The sequence below is a fragment of the Aotus nancymaae genome, unplaced genomic scaffold, assembly GCF_030222135.1.
Source record: "Aotus nancymaae isolate 86718 unplaced genomic scaffold, 86718_ANA_hifiasm-v0.15.2.pri h1tg000022l_1, whole genome shotgun sequence".
Taxonomy (NCBI): Eukaryota; Metazoa; Chordata; class Mammalia; order Primates; family Aotidae; genus Aotus; species Aotus nancymaae.
Window position 1 is genome coordinate 8154629 of NW_026988435.1, and position 15755 is coordinate 8170383.

Sequence of the window (15755 nt, forward strand, 5' to 3'; positions counted from 1 at the left end):
TTTTAAAAATTGTATAAGAACTAGATAATTCCATGTACCAGAGTGTATTAGAGCTCATATGTCATCATTCCAGATTAATTTTGGCTTTATTTATTACACATATTTACTGAGCATCTAATATATGTAATACGCTAGGTCTTGTGGTTTTTTTTTGAGACGGAGTTTCGCTCTTGTTGCCCAGGCAGAAGTGCAATGGCGTGATCTCAGCTCACTATAACCTCTGCCTCCCGGTTCAAGTAATTCTCCTCTCAGCCTCCTGAGTAGCTGGGATTACAAGCACCTGCCACTACGCTTGGCTAATTTTTGGTATTTTTACTAGAGATGGGGTTTCACCATGTTGACCAGGCTGGTCTTGAACTCCTGATCTCAGGTGATCCGCCTGCCTCGGCCTCCCAAAGTGCTGAGATTACAGGTGTGAGCCACCATGCCCGGCCATTAGGTTTTATTTTTAACAGATAAGCTAAGGTCTAGTAATATATAAAGCTTTGAATACAAAGTAGCATCACTTCCTTATTTCTGTCTTTAATAAATATTTAATATCTAGTCTCTGTGCAAAGCAATACAAATAAAATGTGTTAAAACAGTTACAGTCCCTGTTCTCAGCTTAAAATTTACTGGGGGAAATACATAATAAATTAGTACATTAACAAATTATATCAAAAGTGCTAGACTGAAAGAAACAAGGTGCTCTGATAAATACTGACAATTTAGAGAAAAGAAAACATTTAATCCAAGATAAAAAGGAAGCAGCCTCAAAGGTGAAAATGAAGCAGCCATGAAAAAAGCTTGGTATAGATGATTCTAGACATGTATGCAAAACTCCTGAAGAGGAAAAATGCTTGATTTTTGAAGAAATTTCATTATTAAACTGTTTGAATCATAGTTCTTTTCTTTCTACAATATATTATCAAACTGCCTCTAAAAAAACAAAAAGTTCTATAATTTTAGATATGTGGGCATAAAAGCAGAGGGCTAAGTAAGTAGAGGATAAAGAAGAGAAAACCTACTTAGTAGATGTTGACTGTACCAAAAAAATGCGTGAAAGTGAGTGGAGTCACACTAGGTGGTGACGAAAAGTAGATTATGGATTTTTATGTCTATCATGGATTTTATTTTGGAGGTAATGCAAAACCACTGAAAGTTCTGCACATGAAAGTTATGTTGAAAGTTGTACTTTAAGAAAAGTTTAACGTCACAAATAGGTAAAAATATGAAAGCAGAGAAATAAGATTAACATTAATGAAAGAGCACCTAACAGCAGCAGCAGCTGAAACAGAAAACACTACAGATATGCTACATCTGGATGTGGCAAGAAATTGAACATATGAAACAAAGACTGTCTCCAACACTAAAATTACAATGGTGTCATAAACAGGAAGGGAAAAAGACTAGAGATTGTGGTGAGTTCAAAATATTTGATATAAACTGTTACATGTTACCCAATTATCTTAATGAAATAGTTTTCCATGAATATTCTGTATTTTTCCTCCAAGATGTTTTAAATCAGTAAATCAGCAACTTGAGATATAATTACAAGTAGAATACAGTATGAATTAATACTCCTACTCTGTATTTAGATAAGCAATACAGATTAAAAGAATCTTTGTTTTGGAAATAAATGCCAGTAAATGAAAACATATTGAAGATAATCGGTCAAAAAGTATTCCTCAAAACCCTATTATATATGAGGAAATATAGTGTAGTCAGTATTTATCACATACTTTGACAGTTAAGGAAGTTACTCAACCCTGTTTTCAGGTAAAGGAGGGATAATGGCATCTATCTCATGTCACTGTTCACAGGATTGAGTGAGTAAATACACGCAATGTACATGGAATAGTAACTGGCACGTAATAAGCACCCCAAATTTTATTTACCCTGTGCAAGGCACTGGGAAAAAGAAGACTGCAAAATAAGTAAGAGTCACCAGTTCTAAGAATTTACAATTTAGGGAGGCAAAAGTAACTTACATGTGACAATTTGAGAATTAAGTGTAATACTAATGACTAGTATAGTAAAAGATAAGGCATGGAAAAGATGCAAACTTATAAACTAAATGTTTTAAGGAAAAGGCTTTCCTGTTATTTTTTTGTTCAGAAAACACTGAATCAGACAAGTAACAGTTGGCAGTGGGTGATTTTCCCTTCAATCCTTAAATTAATTCAAGTATAACTAACTGCATACTTGAGACTTAGGAAATCTACAAACCGAAGATGAAAATTACTAATCAAGAGCCTCACCAAATCATTCACTTAAAAAAAAAAGGATGATTTAGCAGTACTGGGAATAGAAGTTAGAAGCTACCAAATTCTAGGCTAGTGATTTCAAGGCAACACAAGTAGTTCTGGAGTTTCTGGTTTTATATATCATAGTCAATATTACATTTAATTTCAATATTTACATCTTACTGAAAGACTACTGGGAAGGTTCAGACTAGAAAAATAAAGCTAAAAGCATTAAGCACAAACAATTTGGAAACCTTTCTTTCCAATTATAAATAAAATGGCCTGTCAAAATATCCTGTATTTTGTATTGATAAAATCTAGAGGGCTTAGCTAGAACCATATGGCTACTTAAAATTTCAATTAAAAAATTTTTCCAGATCATATAAAAGGATCTAAATCTTTCCACAAAGGGTCTAAAGAAGTTTCCACCTTAAGAAAACCTAAATCCAGAGACTGAGATCTGAATCCATTGTAAGTTTATGTAAATAATCTACTGATGTATTATTTTGTCTGGCGGTTGAGTCAGTGACTTACAAATAGATGCTCAATAAATATATGCCAAATAAATTTGAAGAGAACCATAATCCAGAAGGTGTTGTTTCCTAGGCCACTGTGCTAACCGCATCGAAACTGTGTAAATAACAAAGGTTATGAAGAAGATTTTGGGGGATGATGGGAGAGGCAGGAAGGACAGGTATAAGGTGAGAGCACATATAAAGATAGGCCTGGAAGAAGAAATGTTCATATTTTCAAAATCCTTCATCAGAATTAGCAATATACAATTATTTCTAAATAATGTCTTAGAAAATGTTTTTGTAAAGGTCTGGAGAATCATTATTTTTAAGTTATTTTTTCTTTTCACATTTTTATCACTTTCTCCAAAGCATGTTAATTATTCTTCATTAAATTTACCTTGTCAAAATAAAATGAATTCTGAATTAATATTTTTATGCTCCACTTGACAGTATTTTGGTTGATTTTGTCTCCATATCTAACATTTGAAAACCAAAATTCACAAGTTACAACTATCATAAACTAACATTTCCTAGAGATCATCCTTTCATTCATAAAAAAAGGTTTAGTCTGTAACTTAGGGACTTAGCAATGTCACTAAATCTTTTACAAATATTTTTACTTTTAATACAGTAGAGTAGTCTGGGAGAAATGTAATTTTTATGGCAGGATTTTTCCAGCATGGAGAATAAGGATAGCTACAAGACACACAGATGTTTTAGGGACACCCATCAACTCAATGAAATACATAAAATCTCTAAAAACATATGCAAACTTTTTTCTAAGAACGCAGCACTCAACTTATATGACCACCTTCCACAACCCACATGAAGCAGTAAAGAAAAGGTTGTCTAAGTCTGTGAAAACAGAGATATCCTAAGGAAAATATTACAGTGTGATTTGCATTCATTTTTAGGATCTACTTAGCCATATGACCTATTTTGTTAAAACACAATGTTTTTGACTTTTTTTAAGCCACTGTTCTTGAAATTTTTTTCAGACACTATTACAATTTCTTATTGTTACTAGATAACTAAACTTCTTTTAGTATAAAAATGCTACCTTTCTGAAAACCTAGGAATATTTCCTGATCTGCTATCGTTTGCCATTTGCAAGTTGATTTAATAAATTAAAGATGACTTTTCCCCTTAGAATTGGTATTTTTGGTAAGAAGACACATGCAGTATGTTATTTCACATTCTAGATTCTAACAAAGTATCCTAACGTAACTATCAAGATTTTTTTTTTTTTTAATTTTAACAAAAAGGGATATTTACTATGTATGCCCTGCTTTTAGGCTATGGCAAATTAGCCTACAGCAAGTAAAGGTCCAGATGGTCTCTCCAGTTTGACTACCCAGTTATGATGAATTATGTGTAGAGTACTGTATTCTTCTTTATGACTGACTCCAGACTTTACAAATACCAGTTGGGTATATCAAAACAGAGAACTAAAGCTGGGTTATTTATCTGCCATTCCCTAGCATAAACAGACTAATGGGATTATAGCAAAAGTAGAGTTCAATCCTGGCACTGTGCTTTTGACTATTCTCACAAAGCCTGATCAAGCTTCGAGCTTCACTAATAGATTTCAATTCCTCTAGGTGTTTCTTCTCCAAACACTGTTTTCTCATACACTCCCCTAGAATGTTTTCCAGGTAGCCTCAGGAATCTCAGGGTCTCTTACTGACCCCTAGGTTTTTAAAGTCAGTATAATTCTCCTCCTAAATCGGAGTCATTTTGGGGGCCTAAAAGTTTCTGAGTATTCAAGTATGAAATTCAAACGAACTATGCAACTGAAAAACTAACACTGATGAGAAGAACCAAAGATAAATCCTAGAAGCAGAAAAATATCTTCTATACAGTATGTAAGCTGCTTTTTGCTCATTCATTAATGCACTCACTCCAACATTAGGCTGTACAGTGTGCCCAGATCTAGAGATTCACATGAAATAAAACAGCATCAATCCTCAAAAATCTTAGACTATCAAAAAGATTTGAAATGTTTAAGGTTGATTCAAAATTATGTGCAGAAATTGCAGCCTTATTTGGGCTTTACACAAACTCAAAAGTACAATACTAAAGATACCTAGAGGAAATCATTGCCCTTTTTAAGTATCTGTAGTAATAGAAATGGTTTTTAATTTTATTCTTAGGATGTTTATCTATTACACTTTATAAATTTCAAACTAAGGAAAAAAGGTAACTCAGCTTTCAAAACTCAAGCTGAGGTATAGGATGAATAAAGATGAACTTGTGACCTGATTGTGTACCTTTATAAAAATATGAGAGGAAATTATTTTGCACACTGCTATTTTCTTTATACTTAATTACATTACAATGATAGTGTAACTAGCAGTTATAAAATTTTCTCTGTTCTGGTTAAATGCCTAACACTTTAAGAGCAAGATAACTGTAAATTAAATCTGAACAATACACTATTCTTATAGCAGACAAAAGGGATTTCCCTCCTTTATAAAGTTCCTATTTTAGGACATATCAATCCATATTCCTCATAAGAGGCATAGCATTAAAAAAACAAAAAAAGATGAGTTTTTAGCCTCCTATTTCCCAAAATTCTTATGAGTCTCCCTACAAGATTATGAGCCAAAAAAAAAAAATAAATAAATAAGTAACATGTACAATACATCACCACATTTTCCAATTCAGTTTTTTTCCCAGATGGTACTTCTATAAATTAAATGAACTAAGTAAATCCAAGATCAGCAAACAATTGCTAGGTGATGAACAATTTAAACTTCCAAGCTTTACAATTTGGCAACTCAACCATGCAACTCAAACCTAGTAACAGAAAGGTAAAAAACTAAAGATTCTAAGTTATAATGTGGGAGTATATGTATACTTATGTATATGTGTATACCCATATTATAAATGCATGGAGTTGTTTTTTTTTTTTTTTTTTGGTCACCTCCGCCAAGATCAATCAAGAAAGAATAATAATTCGTTTAAAAGTTAGGAACTGGGCATGCCTTTAAAATTTCAACAGTGCATTTCCTTTATATTGCAGTACAGTAAATGCTCTATAAAATTGTTGGTTTAAGCCTAGGTAAGAATAAAGTCTGTTTTGAGAACAGCATTTATCATTACCCAAAACAGTTTGGAAAACACTGCAGATTACAAAAGATATTTAGCTTGGACTACAGCTGATAACTTTGAAAAATGTTTCTGAAATATTTAAAGAGGTAGTAAGTTTTCTTTACCTGTTAAATTATTGGACTTTTTGCCAAAAAAAAGTCATCTAAATTTTCTAAAATAAGAACTTTGAGTTTACGTTAAACATCTCTAAAATGTTTAAGTTTTTAAAACATACTATGGTGAGATGCATTTGTAAAATAGTTACCCAGAGTTAGACAAAAGTCAGTAAGAAACTTAAAAAGGAGAAGCCTACAACATTATTAATCCTTTCCCACATGAAAAGTGCAGATATTAACAGAATATTCACTAAGTAAAAGGAAAATATTACCTGGTTTCTAAGGCACACAGTTAGCTACAACATCTAAAGTGGGATTTATTTGCATTAAGCTTTCAGAACATTTGTTGCAACTTGGGCAGAAATAGGTATGCATTCACATAACATGTAAGTCTGTATTCCAGAAAGGTATTTCAACTAAAATGTCAATTCTCACATCTGAAATCATTTCGACATTACTGATGTAGTATTTGGAAGAGTTTCTGTATAGAAGATTTCTTTTAGGCTGACAGTACTTCATGCTACAGAGGGTCAGATAAACCCAGTTCTCTTTTGTTCAGCAATGCCTCATTTCCAGTACATCAAGCTTGGTCCCCAGTTCCACTATCCAATGCCTGCTTTACATTATGTCGTACTTCATTGGTACCACATAAAGTGATTACATTATAAAAGGCCTCTAGATCACTTGGTTCAAATGTAACAGCTGGTTTTGGTAATGTTCCAGGAACAAGGGAACTCTCTCCCACAATTCTCAGGTTGATAAATTTGATTTTCCAAGTATTCTCCACAAAAGGGCAGCGGATGAGTCCAAAAATTTGTTCAAAAATGCCCAAACAAGTGTTCCCTCGATGGACAGTCCCAGCAACTCCAACCATAACCAGCCCATGGGGAGAAGATGCACATTTCAGTCCACGTGAATCTAGGTTGGGGCTGAGAAAAAGAAATTCTTCTTTTACTAGTGACAGCAAACGAAGGCTCACAATTTCTGCTCCATGGTAGTCCATCACATTTTGTTCTGATGTGTTGTAATAAAACCTAAGCTTTACATCATGCCAGAAGTGCTGTGGTCCCCATTCATCTTGAGGTGGTCCCAGAAAAGGATTCTGAGAATTAAGAAGTCCAAAGAACCAATGACAGAATTCTTCTCCTAGGCGACGAAAATCAACATTTTCAGCTTTTTTATCTTCTTTCACCTGCTGATTGAAACAAATAAAATAAATACAAAATAACACCAAGTTTTAACTTCCATATCTATTTTACTATTTAGTCTATTTCAGAGTTAAGTTTGAACGTACTGATTACAGCAGAGAGAAGTGAACTATATGTGACCTTGCTGAACCCATCATGCATAATACAAATCTTTTTTCAAAAAGAGAAAAATCATTTTAGAAACTTCCAGCTTAAACTACTGAAAATTCAGCCATGAGAGTAGGGTTTAGCAAGGCATCTTAAAAAATCAGTATGAACAGTCAATAATAATGATTTATATAAGCGTTTCCTCAGATTGTGGCAGTGTTTTCACAGGTGTCTATCTCTGTCAAAACCTTCAAAATGTTTACTTTAAATGGATGTCTTTTGCATATAAATTAATAAAGTAGAAATAAGTAAGCATTTTCATTGTCTTTAAACAGATACTCTAATGGCAACTGAAATGGGTTATTTTCTATAATTGGGATTAATTTTATTCTCTTTTTTCAAAAAAAAAAATGTTACTGTAAGCCGGGCGTGGTGGTTCATGCCTGTAATCCCAGCACTTTGGGAGGCTGAGGCAGGCAGATCACCTGAGGTCGTGAGTTCAAGACCACCCTGGCCAACATGGTGAAACTCTGTCTCTACTAAAAATACAAAAATTAGCTGAGTATAGTGGTGCATGCCTGTAATCCCAGCTACTTGGGAGGCTGAGGTAAGAGAATCACTTGAACCCAGAGGGCAGAGGCTGCAGCGGGCCGACATTATGCCACTGTACTCCAGCCTGGGTGACAGGGCAAACTCTGTCTCAAAAAACAAAAACAACAAACAAAACAAAAAAGTTACTGTAAAAATAAATCTGATACACTAGATCTCATTCATTCATCCATGTGTTCCAGAGGATAGTACTTTATTAAATGGCAAGAGATCTTAGGTTTACTAAGCATCTGCTATTTAATATACTAGGCACCGTGCATGGCATTTAAGAGCAATTTCTTCCTATCTTCACAATAAGCCCTAGGACACAGATATTATTGTTATGATCATTTTACAGATTAAAAAAAAAAAAAGGTTCAGAAAGGTCGTTATTTGCCTAGTATATTGCAGGCCCTAATTTGAAGTCATAACCGTATGATTTCAAAATCAATGCTCTTATCAGTACATAAAGCTCTTAAAAGATCCTTTCCTAATGTGAAGGCAAGCTTTCTCACTGTGAAACCTCATTAATTCAAATAATGTGGAATGTAGTTTAAAAATCTGCAAATTACCTAGAGATCAATTCAAGCAACACTTAAATATTTGTGCAATATCTAAAATGTACAGTGGAGATACAATGAACGGAAACAGCCAATGACCACTGGAGAAAATTTCTACAATAGGACTTTTTCTAGTTAAAAAAAAATCAAGCATAAAAAATATTTTTAGGGACAGGGAGAACATCAAGAAAAATAGCTAACACATGATGAGCTTAATACCTAGGTGATGGGTTGACAGGCGCAGTAAATCACCATGGCACATGTTTACCTATCTAACAAACTTGCACACGTACCCCCGGAACTTAATTTTTTTTTTAAAGTAAAAGTAAAATTTTAAATTTTAAAAAAGTTGAAAAAAAAAAAAATTAGGTTCCTTTCATGACATTTTTGCAATACCAAAAAGTCTTAAAAGAAAGAATTTGCATTAGAATTCTTCTAAAGTAAAAAGATTACACAGAACTAGAGAAGAACTAGAAATCCATTAGTCCTCATTTGATGATACTGATTGATACTGAAAAATACTTTTCCCCTCACATATCAATAGATGATTATATATGCAACACTGTATGTCAGAAATACTTTTTCCTTTAGTTGCTCTACTGGTCTCTTCCTTCAGGATAGAATATGAAATAAAATTAAAATTACAAAATATAAATAAAATAGGCTGGGCATGGTGGCTCATGCCTGTAATTCCAGCACTTTGGGAGGCTGAGGCGGGAGGATCACTTGAGGGCAGGAGTTTGAGACCAGCCTAGGTAACATATGAGACCCTATCCCCACAAAAAAATTTTAAAAGTTAGCCAGGCATGGCGGTATATGCCTGTAGCCCTAGCTACTCAGGAGGCAGAGGTGGAAGAATCACTTGAGCCCAGAAGTTCAAGGCTGCAGTGAGCTATGATTACACTATTGCACTCCAGCCTGGGCAATAGAGTGAGAATTTTTTAAAAAATAAAAATTAAAAAAACCCAACAAACATTATCAACCACGTTCTCCGAGATCTATGCTTATCTACAAAGTTTCAGACAGAACAGAGGTTCAGAATATAACCATAAGATCTATTTTACCTGTCGAAAGAATCGCATGTCCTCTGTCTTTGTAACTGGCTCTGGTATTTCCTTCAATTTCAGTTGTGATTGCTTTTGCCAGTAATCTTTTGCATGCTGAATAAGATTGTGTTTTTCAGTAGCTGGAGGTATAATAATCCCCTGTGTTGCCAAATACTTAAATATGATGTCTCGGTGGACTTTTCTACGCCTCAGAAGTTCTTCTGCACTTTGACTGTATACTAATATTGCATGAACAGCATCTAGAAAGAAATTTCAAGATTAATAAAAAATCATGAGGCACTTACAAATTTGTGCCAGGTCAGTAGAAACTCTATCAAATAATATTTACAAACTCTTGTCACAGCATTATTGCTGTTGCATGATAGCCATCATTTTTAAAAAACAGGAAGTCCATTGTCAGTTTTTAAATTTTAATGTCTTTATGCCTTAAACTTTCCTTACTTAAAATCTTTTCTTTTCACTTCCCATAAATGACAGTGAAATTTTAGCATTTTCTCTTAGAGGACTGCATTTTAAGAACACATTCAAGCCAGAAAAAATATTTTTTTCTAATAAGGCCAACAGTCCTAAATTCATATACAATCTCTAAAAACAGGGAAAATTACAACATTTTAGATGTCAAGGAATTTTAGTCCTAACTCCTCACTGTACTGATAATGAAAGTTGAGGCCATATTAGGTATCAATTATCGTATTTCTAGAAAGTGGCAGAACCAGGACTTATATTTTATTTTTTTATTTTTATTCTTCTGAGATGGAGTCTCACTTGTCACCCAAGCTAAGTACAGTGGCGTGATCTGGGCTGACTGCAGCCTACATCTCCCGGGTTCAAGTGATTCTCCTGCCTCAGTCTCCCAAGTAGCTGGGGTTACAGGTATGCACCACCACACCCAGCTAATTTTTGTATTTTTAGTAGAGACGAGGTTTCACCATGTTGGCCAGGCTGGTCTTGAACTCTTGATCTCAAATGATCTGCCCGCCTTGGCCTCCCAAAGTGCTGGGATTACAGGCATGAGCCACCACGCCCGGCTGACTTGTATTTTAAAAAATTTATATTAAACACAGACCAAAGAACAATTCAGACATGTGTGAGTTACACAGAATGGCAATAAAGCGAACTCCCATATACATACCTCCTAGCTTAGGACATAAGAAATTACTACTATCTCTGAGGTCCCCAATTTGTCCCTCCCTAATGCTATTGCTTTCTTCTCATCCACTTAGGAGTAGCTACTATCCTAAATTGTGCTTTAGGATTCCCTTTTTTTACAGTTGTACAGCCTAAGTATGTATCCCTGAACTATATTTAGTTTGATATGTTTAAAATTATGCTATAAATTCAATCCATCCATATACAGTATACAGTTTTCTATAATCAGCTTTTCAATTAATATTTTCTGGATTAATCGAATACATAGCTAACTCATTTTCACTGCTATATCATAATCAGTTATATGACTGTATACAAGACAGCTAACTATTCTGTTTACAGACTTCTATTGTGTGTGTCCAGTTAGAAATGCTGTTACTTTGAACATTCTCATATGTATCCCGCAGTGTACAAAGGGGCAAGCAGCAGAGCATGTTAGAAACATGGAGCTTGTTAGAAACAGAATTTCTGGGCCTACCCTAAAATTAATGAATCAAAACCTGTGTGTATTTTGCCAATTTGGTACATAGAAAAGACAACGTCTGTTTCTGGTTTTCATTTCATTAGTTTCGAAGGACGCTGAATATATTTTCATATGCATGGTTTTTTTTCCCCCTAAGAAATGTTTCAAGTCATTTATTTTTTTTTTCTTATTTGCTTTTAGATCCACTATCGACTAAACGCAGCATGTTATGCATTATAATTTTAAATTCACACTCACCATGATTGTAAAAAGATGAAAGCCATGTAAAATAAATGCTGAAGAACCATATAAGTCTAAAACTATTTTCGGTCTTAATTCTTTGGAATTTCCTCTTTTAGTGCCCATGGTTCAAAGTGACAAACGACTTTCTTCAATGCCAAAAATGAAATCCGACTTAAGCAGAAAAATCCAGTTTTAAAAGGGGAGAATCTTTTAAAAATAATCATATACTAAAATGGGAATCTGGAATTTTTCACGTTTTGAAGTAAAATTCAGCGCATTTAAAATAAAACTAGCTACCCGATACAGAAAATGAACAAACGCTTTACATTTTTATATGGACTAGTCACAATTAGGCTTAATACTAATAACCCTTAAAAATCCATAGGAATATGCATTCAGCTCGCTTGTATGTATTCCTAGTACGAAAATCATCTCAGAAAAATTTAGGTTCCAAAAGAATACATGGAGATCCAAGGTACCTAGGTATCTGCCTTTTTTATTACAGTAGTTGCTTTTTACCAGAGACTGATACGAAATGTCTGCCATCCTCTTTCCCCTGAAACTTGAAGGGGGAAGCAGCTGACTCCCTTCAGTAAATCGAAACTGAAAATGCCAAACATTCTGGCTCCCCAGAAAGTTTTTAAAAATTACTACTGACTTACTTAGAATCCTCGAATCAACAAGCGCTCCCCATATTATTGAAATGCATAAAACCTGGAAGCCGCGCCACGGTCGCCGCTGCCACCTCCCTCCCTTGACCTGGCTGCCCAAGTCTGCGTCGTCGTTTCAGAGCTGTGGATCTGCGGCGACGGCGGCCAGGATTCCCAAGGATTCTGCCTTAGCGGGGTCGGGGACTAAGTGGGTGCTGGGCCTCGAACCCCCTCCACTCCCACGCTCCAGCGACCTGGGGTCAGCGTGAGGCCTGGGCAGGGGCGGCCGCCTTCTATGTGAAGCGCCTGCTCTTACCTTGGCGGTTCTCAGGCTGCACCAGGCGGTTGGTGACGGTGTCGCACAGGGCCATGATCTCGTCGTTGTCCAGTAGGCCAAGTAGTTTACGGCAGCCCTCCATCTCTGGAAAGCTGAGTCGCGACATCTCAACCCACGGTACGGGGGAGCCGGACGACGGCCCCTACGGCCCACCGGGCCCGCGCCTAGGCAGCAGACACCGGAAGTGCCTTTCCTGTAGCTCGCCGTCCAAGGGCCTCGAGTATTCCAGGCCCCTGGGCGGAAGTAATCGCCAAAGAGGTCAATCAAGATACGAAGTGCTCCCACTAGTGGTTCCGGGCTGGGGACGGAGCGAAGTCCCATGTATCTCAATTAAGGGACGTGCCGGGTTTATATGGAGAACATAGACCTTCCGCAAGGGAGCCGATTACCGAAAGAGAAATCTCTCCTCCAAAACAGCGTCCTGGAGTGCTGCGCAGGTGCAGGTGCGTGGAAAGCGGCCAGCCACCTGGGCGCACGGCGAGCTCCCGTGATGCCGCGGGGCCGGCCAATGGAGGCGGCTCCTCCCCGCCCGCGGGCCGGGTCCCCGGGAGCGCTTGAATGTCTTCTGCGGCCACTTCTGAGTTGGGTGAGCCGGTAGTTTGATTCCTTAAATTACGTAAATTAAAATAATTTAGTTTTGTTTAACATTATAGTATGAAAAATTAAAAATAGATAATCCACCGTGCCTGCCCGCCTTCCGACAACGGACTTTCCTCTCAAACACGCCGGGACCGTCTCTTGCCTCCATTCCCCTTCTGCCCGCTCGGCCTTAGGAGAGGCGATGTCGCGCGCAACTTAAGGTTGGGGGTTCTGGACGCCAGATTACCAGGGTTTTACTCCGCCATTGACTATGACTGTAAGCAAGCTCCTTAGCCTTTTCCCCTTGAGTTTTCTGTCGAAGTGGATCTAGTAGAGATGCCTACCTCTTGGTGTTGTGGGGGCAGGGTGAACAGTGCATGGGGCTAGTAAGAGCTGTTATTACTATTGGCATGGTAGCAACACACATTTACGAGAGAAATAGTCATGCCCTGCTAAACTGGAATTAGACTAAGTACATTGTCACTTGCCTTTTTCTCTTTCTATTTTTAAGTCCTATTTTTGCTCAGTTGACATTTAATTAGGGTATTGCCATTTAGTAGCTGAAGTGTACACATCTGCAGATCCTGGTGAGCAAATTTAACTTTGTTTAAAATATCATGGCTTGGCCGGGCGCGGTGGCTCACACCTGTAATCCAAGCACTTCGGGAGGCTGAGGCGGGCGGATCACAAGAGGCCAGGAGTTCAAGACCAGCCTGGCCAATATGAAGAAACCCGACTCCACTAAAAATACAAAAAATTAGCCTGGCATAGTGGTGGACGCCTGTAATCCCAGCTACTCGGAGGCTGAGAGGCAGGAGAATCGCTTGAACTCGGGAGGCAAAGATTGCAATGAACCGAGATCGTGCCACTCACTGCACCCCAACCTGCGTGACAGAGTGAGACCCTGTCCCAAAAATAAATAAATAATAGCTAATTATCAGTCATATAGTGTACATGTAGTCTTTAAAACAAGGCATTCAAAATGTGGTTAAATTGTCAGTGGATGTTATTTGGGGTACCATTTACTCAACAGTAGCAATTCTTCATTGTTTAAATTGCTAATGAATGCCTACATTGTTAGGTATTGAAGGTTCAGAGACATGACCCTGACCTTTCTTCAAAGAGCTTTTGGGAGTGTTACTAGTAAGGAGATTACAAGTGCTCAAATATGTTGGTGTGGGACCATGTGGAGGGCATGTCTAACTTCTTTCATTCGTTCATTAAAAAATTTATTATTATTGAGCACCTACTTGCCAGTTACTGTTCTTTGTTCCGGGGACAAAAAACAATGCTTGCATTTTGGTAGAAGGAAATACACAATAAACATATAAGAAACGATATACTCGGCCAGGAGATGCTATGGAGAAAAATAAATCCAGAAAACGGGCATGGGAGAGGATGTTAGTATTTCATACAGGTTGAAGGGAAAGCTTCTTTATGTGACGTCGAAGATCAAAGAAAGTGAACGAACCGCAGGAGAAGCATGTTAGGAAGAAGCAACAGCAGAGATTTTGAGGAAGGAGTCCAGGAGACTGGAGCTGTTTGAGCAAGGAGGAGGCAATGAGCAATGTGGTTAGAGTTGCAGTTAAAACTGATCTAAAGCAGAGTTTCTTCATCATAGAACTATTGACATTTTTGGGCGGGATAATCTTTTGTTGAGGGGATTGCCCTGTGCATTGTAGGATGTTTTTAGCACATCCCCGTCCTCTACCCACTAGGTGCCAGTAGCACCTCCTTCCCTCGCTGTGGCAACCAAAATCGCCTCCAGACATTGTTACATGTACCCTGCAGGGCAAAATCGCCCACAATTAAGAGCCACTGATTTAAAACCTGTCAAGTTGCTTTTCAAGATGATGAAAATGTTCTTTTTGCTGTCCATCAGCCACATGTGGCACTTAAGGTTCTTAAAATGTGTTTAGTGCAATGTAGGATTTGAATTTCACGTTTTATTTGAATTTAAATTTTAATAGCCACACATGGCTAGTAACTACTGTCTTGGATAGTGTAGGTCTAGAACATTCTAAAGCATCATATGGACTTGGGGCTTTATTTTTTATCTCTGACTTCCTTATTATTCTGTCAATCTCTCCAGACTAATCAGTGGTCCCCTTATCATTTGTTCCTTCAACTTGCCATACATGTTCTTGCCCCAAAGCATTTACTCTTGCTCCTGGCATATTCTTCCCTTGGATATCTGAGTGGCTCTTACCCATATTTTATTCAAGTTCCTGCTCAAAAGTCACCTTATCAGAGAGGCCTTACCTCATCATCTTGCTTAAAATCACCACCGACATCATGCTTACGTATGCATTTCCTACGCACTGATTTTTCTTTATAGCGGTCATATACTGTATGTTTGTTGTCCCCCAATAGAGTATGAGCTCTGTGAAGCAAGGATTTTTGTTTTTCATTGCCTGTTACAGAGGCCAGCACATGGCAGGTATCCAATGAATATCTGTTGAATAAATGAATGAGCTTTCAAGGTACTGGCAGGTTTTAAACAGGAATAACATATCTGACTTGTCTCAGAACAGGATTACTTTGGCTGCTGGTGTGAAGATTGAAGGGAGGGTAAGGGTAGAAGCAGGGAACCCAGTTAGGAGACAACTATAATAGTCCAAGTTAGAGAAAATGGTGGCTTGAATTAGAGTGAATGACATGATAGAGTCAGGGACGATTACAAGCGTTTGGTTTGGGCAACTAGTTGCCATTTATTGAGAGGAGGAATGCTGGGAAAATCAAGAGATCTGGCTTTCTGACAAAGTGGTGATGCTTAGGAAGGATTAAATCAAAAAATCAGAGATGAGATGGGGAGAAAGGTGAACAACCAGTAAAGGGGACAGTAGTGAAAAATGCATGGACTAAAATAGCATGA

The 15755-nt window shown here is 37.2% G+C and overlaps 1 protein-coding gene and 1 long non-coding RNA gene across 4 annotated transcripts in view; one reads left to right on the plus strand and one right to left on the minus strand.

Moving 5' to 3' along the window:
- Positions 1-12746, minus strand: CUNH3orf38 (chromosome unknown C3orf38 homolog). 2 transcript variants are annotated; one of them, XM_012454651.3, is made up of 3 exons: positions 12281-12746; positions 9457-9698; positions 1-7141 (listed from the first exon to the last, which is right to left on the minus strand). In XM_012454651.3, exons 1-3 carry the CDS (start codon positions 12405-12407, stop codon positions 6530-6532), a joined length of 981 nt encoding a protein of 326 aa, XP_012310074.1. In that variant the 5' UTR covers positions 12408-12746; the 3' UTR covers positions 1-6529. The 2 variants fall into 2 exon arrangements, with proteins under 2 accessions (XP_012310074.1, XP_012310073.1); XM_012454650.3 differs by having other exon boundaries at positions 1-7144; positions 12281-12740.
- LOC110567543 (uncharacterized) overlaps positions 12552-15755 on the plus strand; it is a 27548-nt gene continuing 24344 nt past the window's right edge. For both annotated transcript variants that reach the window (XR_002477935.2, XR_010343917.1), the window contains exon 1: positions 12552-12744. This is a non-coding gene — a long non-coding RNA (uncharacterized LOC110567543). The remainder of the gene's footprint in view (positions 12745-15755) is intronic.

What these genes read in the sequence shown, in the direction of transcription:
- CUNH3orf38 (XM_012454650.3), bottom strand. Translation starts at nt 12,407, where the DNA reads ATGTCGCGACTCAGCTTTCCAGAGATGGAGGGCTGCCGTAAACTACTT. An exon ending in GCAGCCTGAGAACCGCCAAG is followed by an intron (nt 9,699 to 12,280) that starts GTAAGAGCAGGC and finishes ATTTCTTTCTAG; the next exon opens with ATGCTGTTCATGCAATATTA. An exon ending in ACATGCGATTCTTTCGACAG is followed by an intron (nt 7,145 to 9,456) that starts GTAAAATAGATC and finishes TGTTTCAATCAG; the next exon opens with CAGGTGAAAGAAGATAAAAA.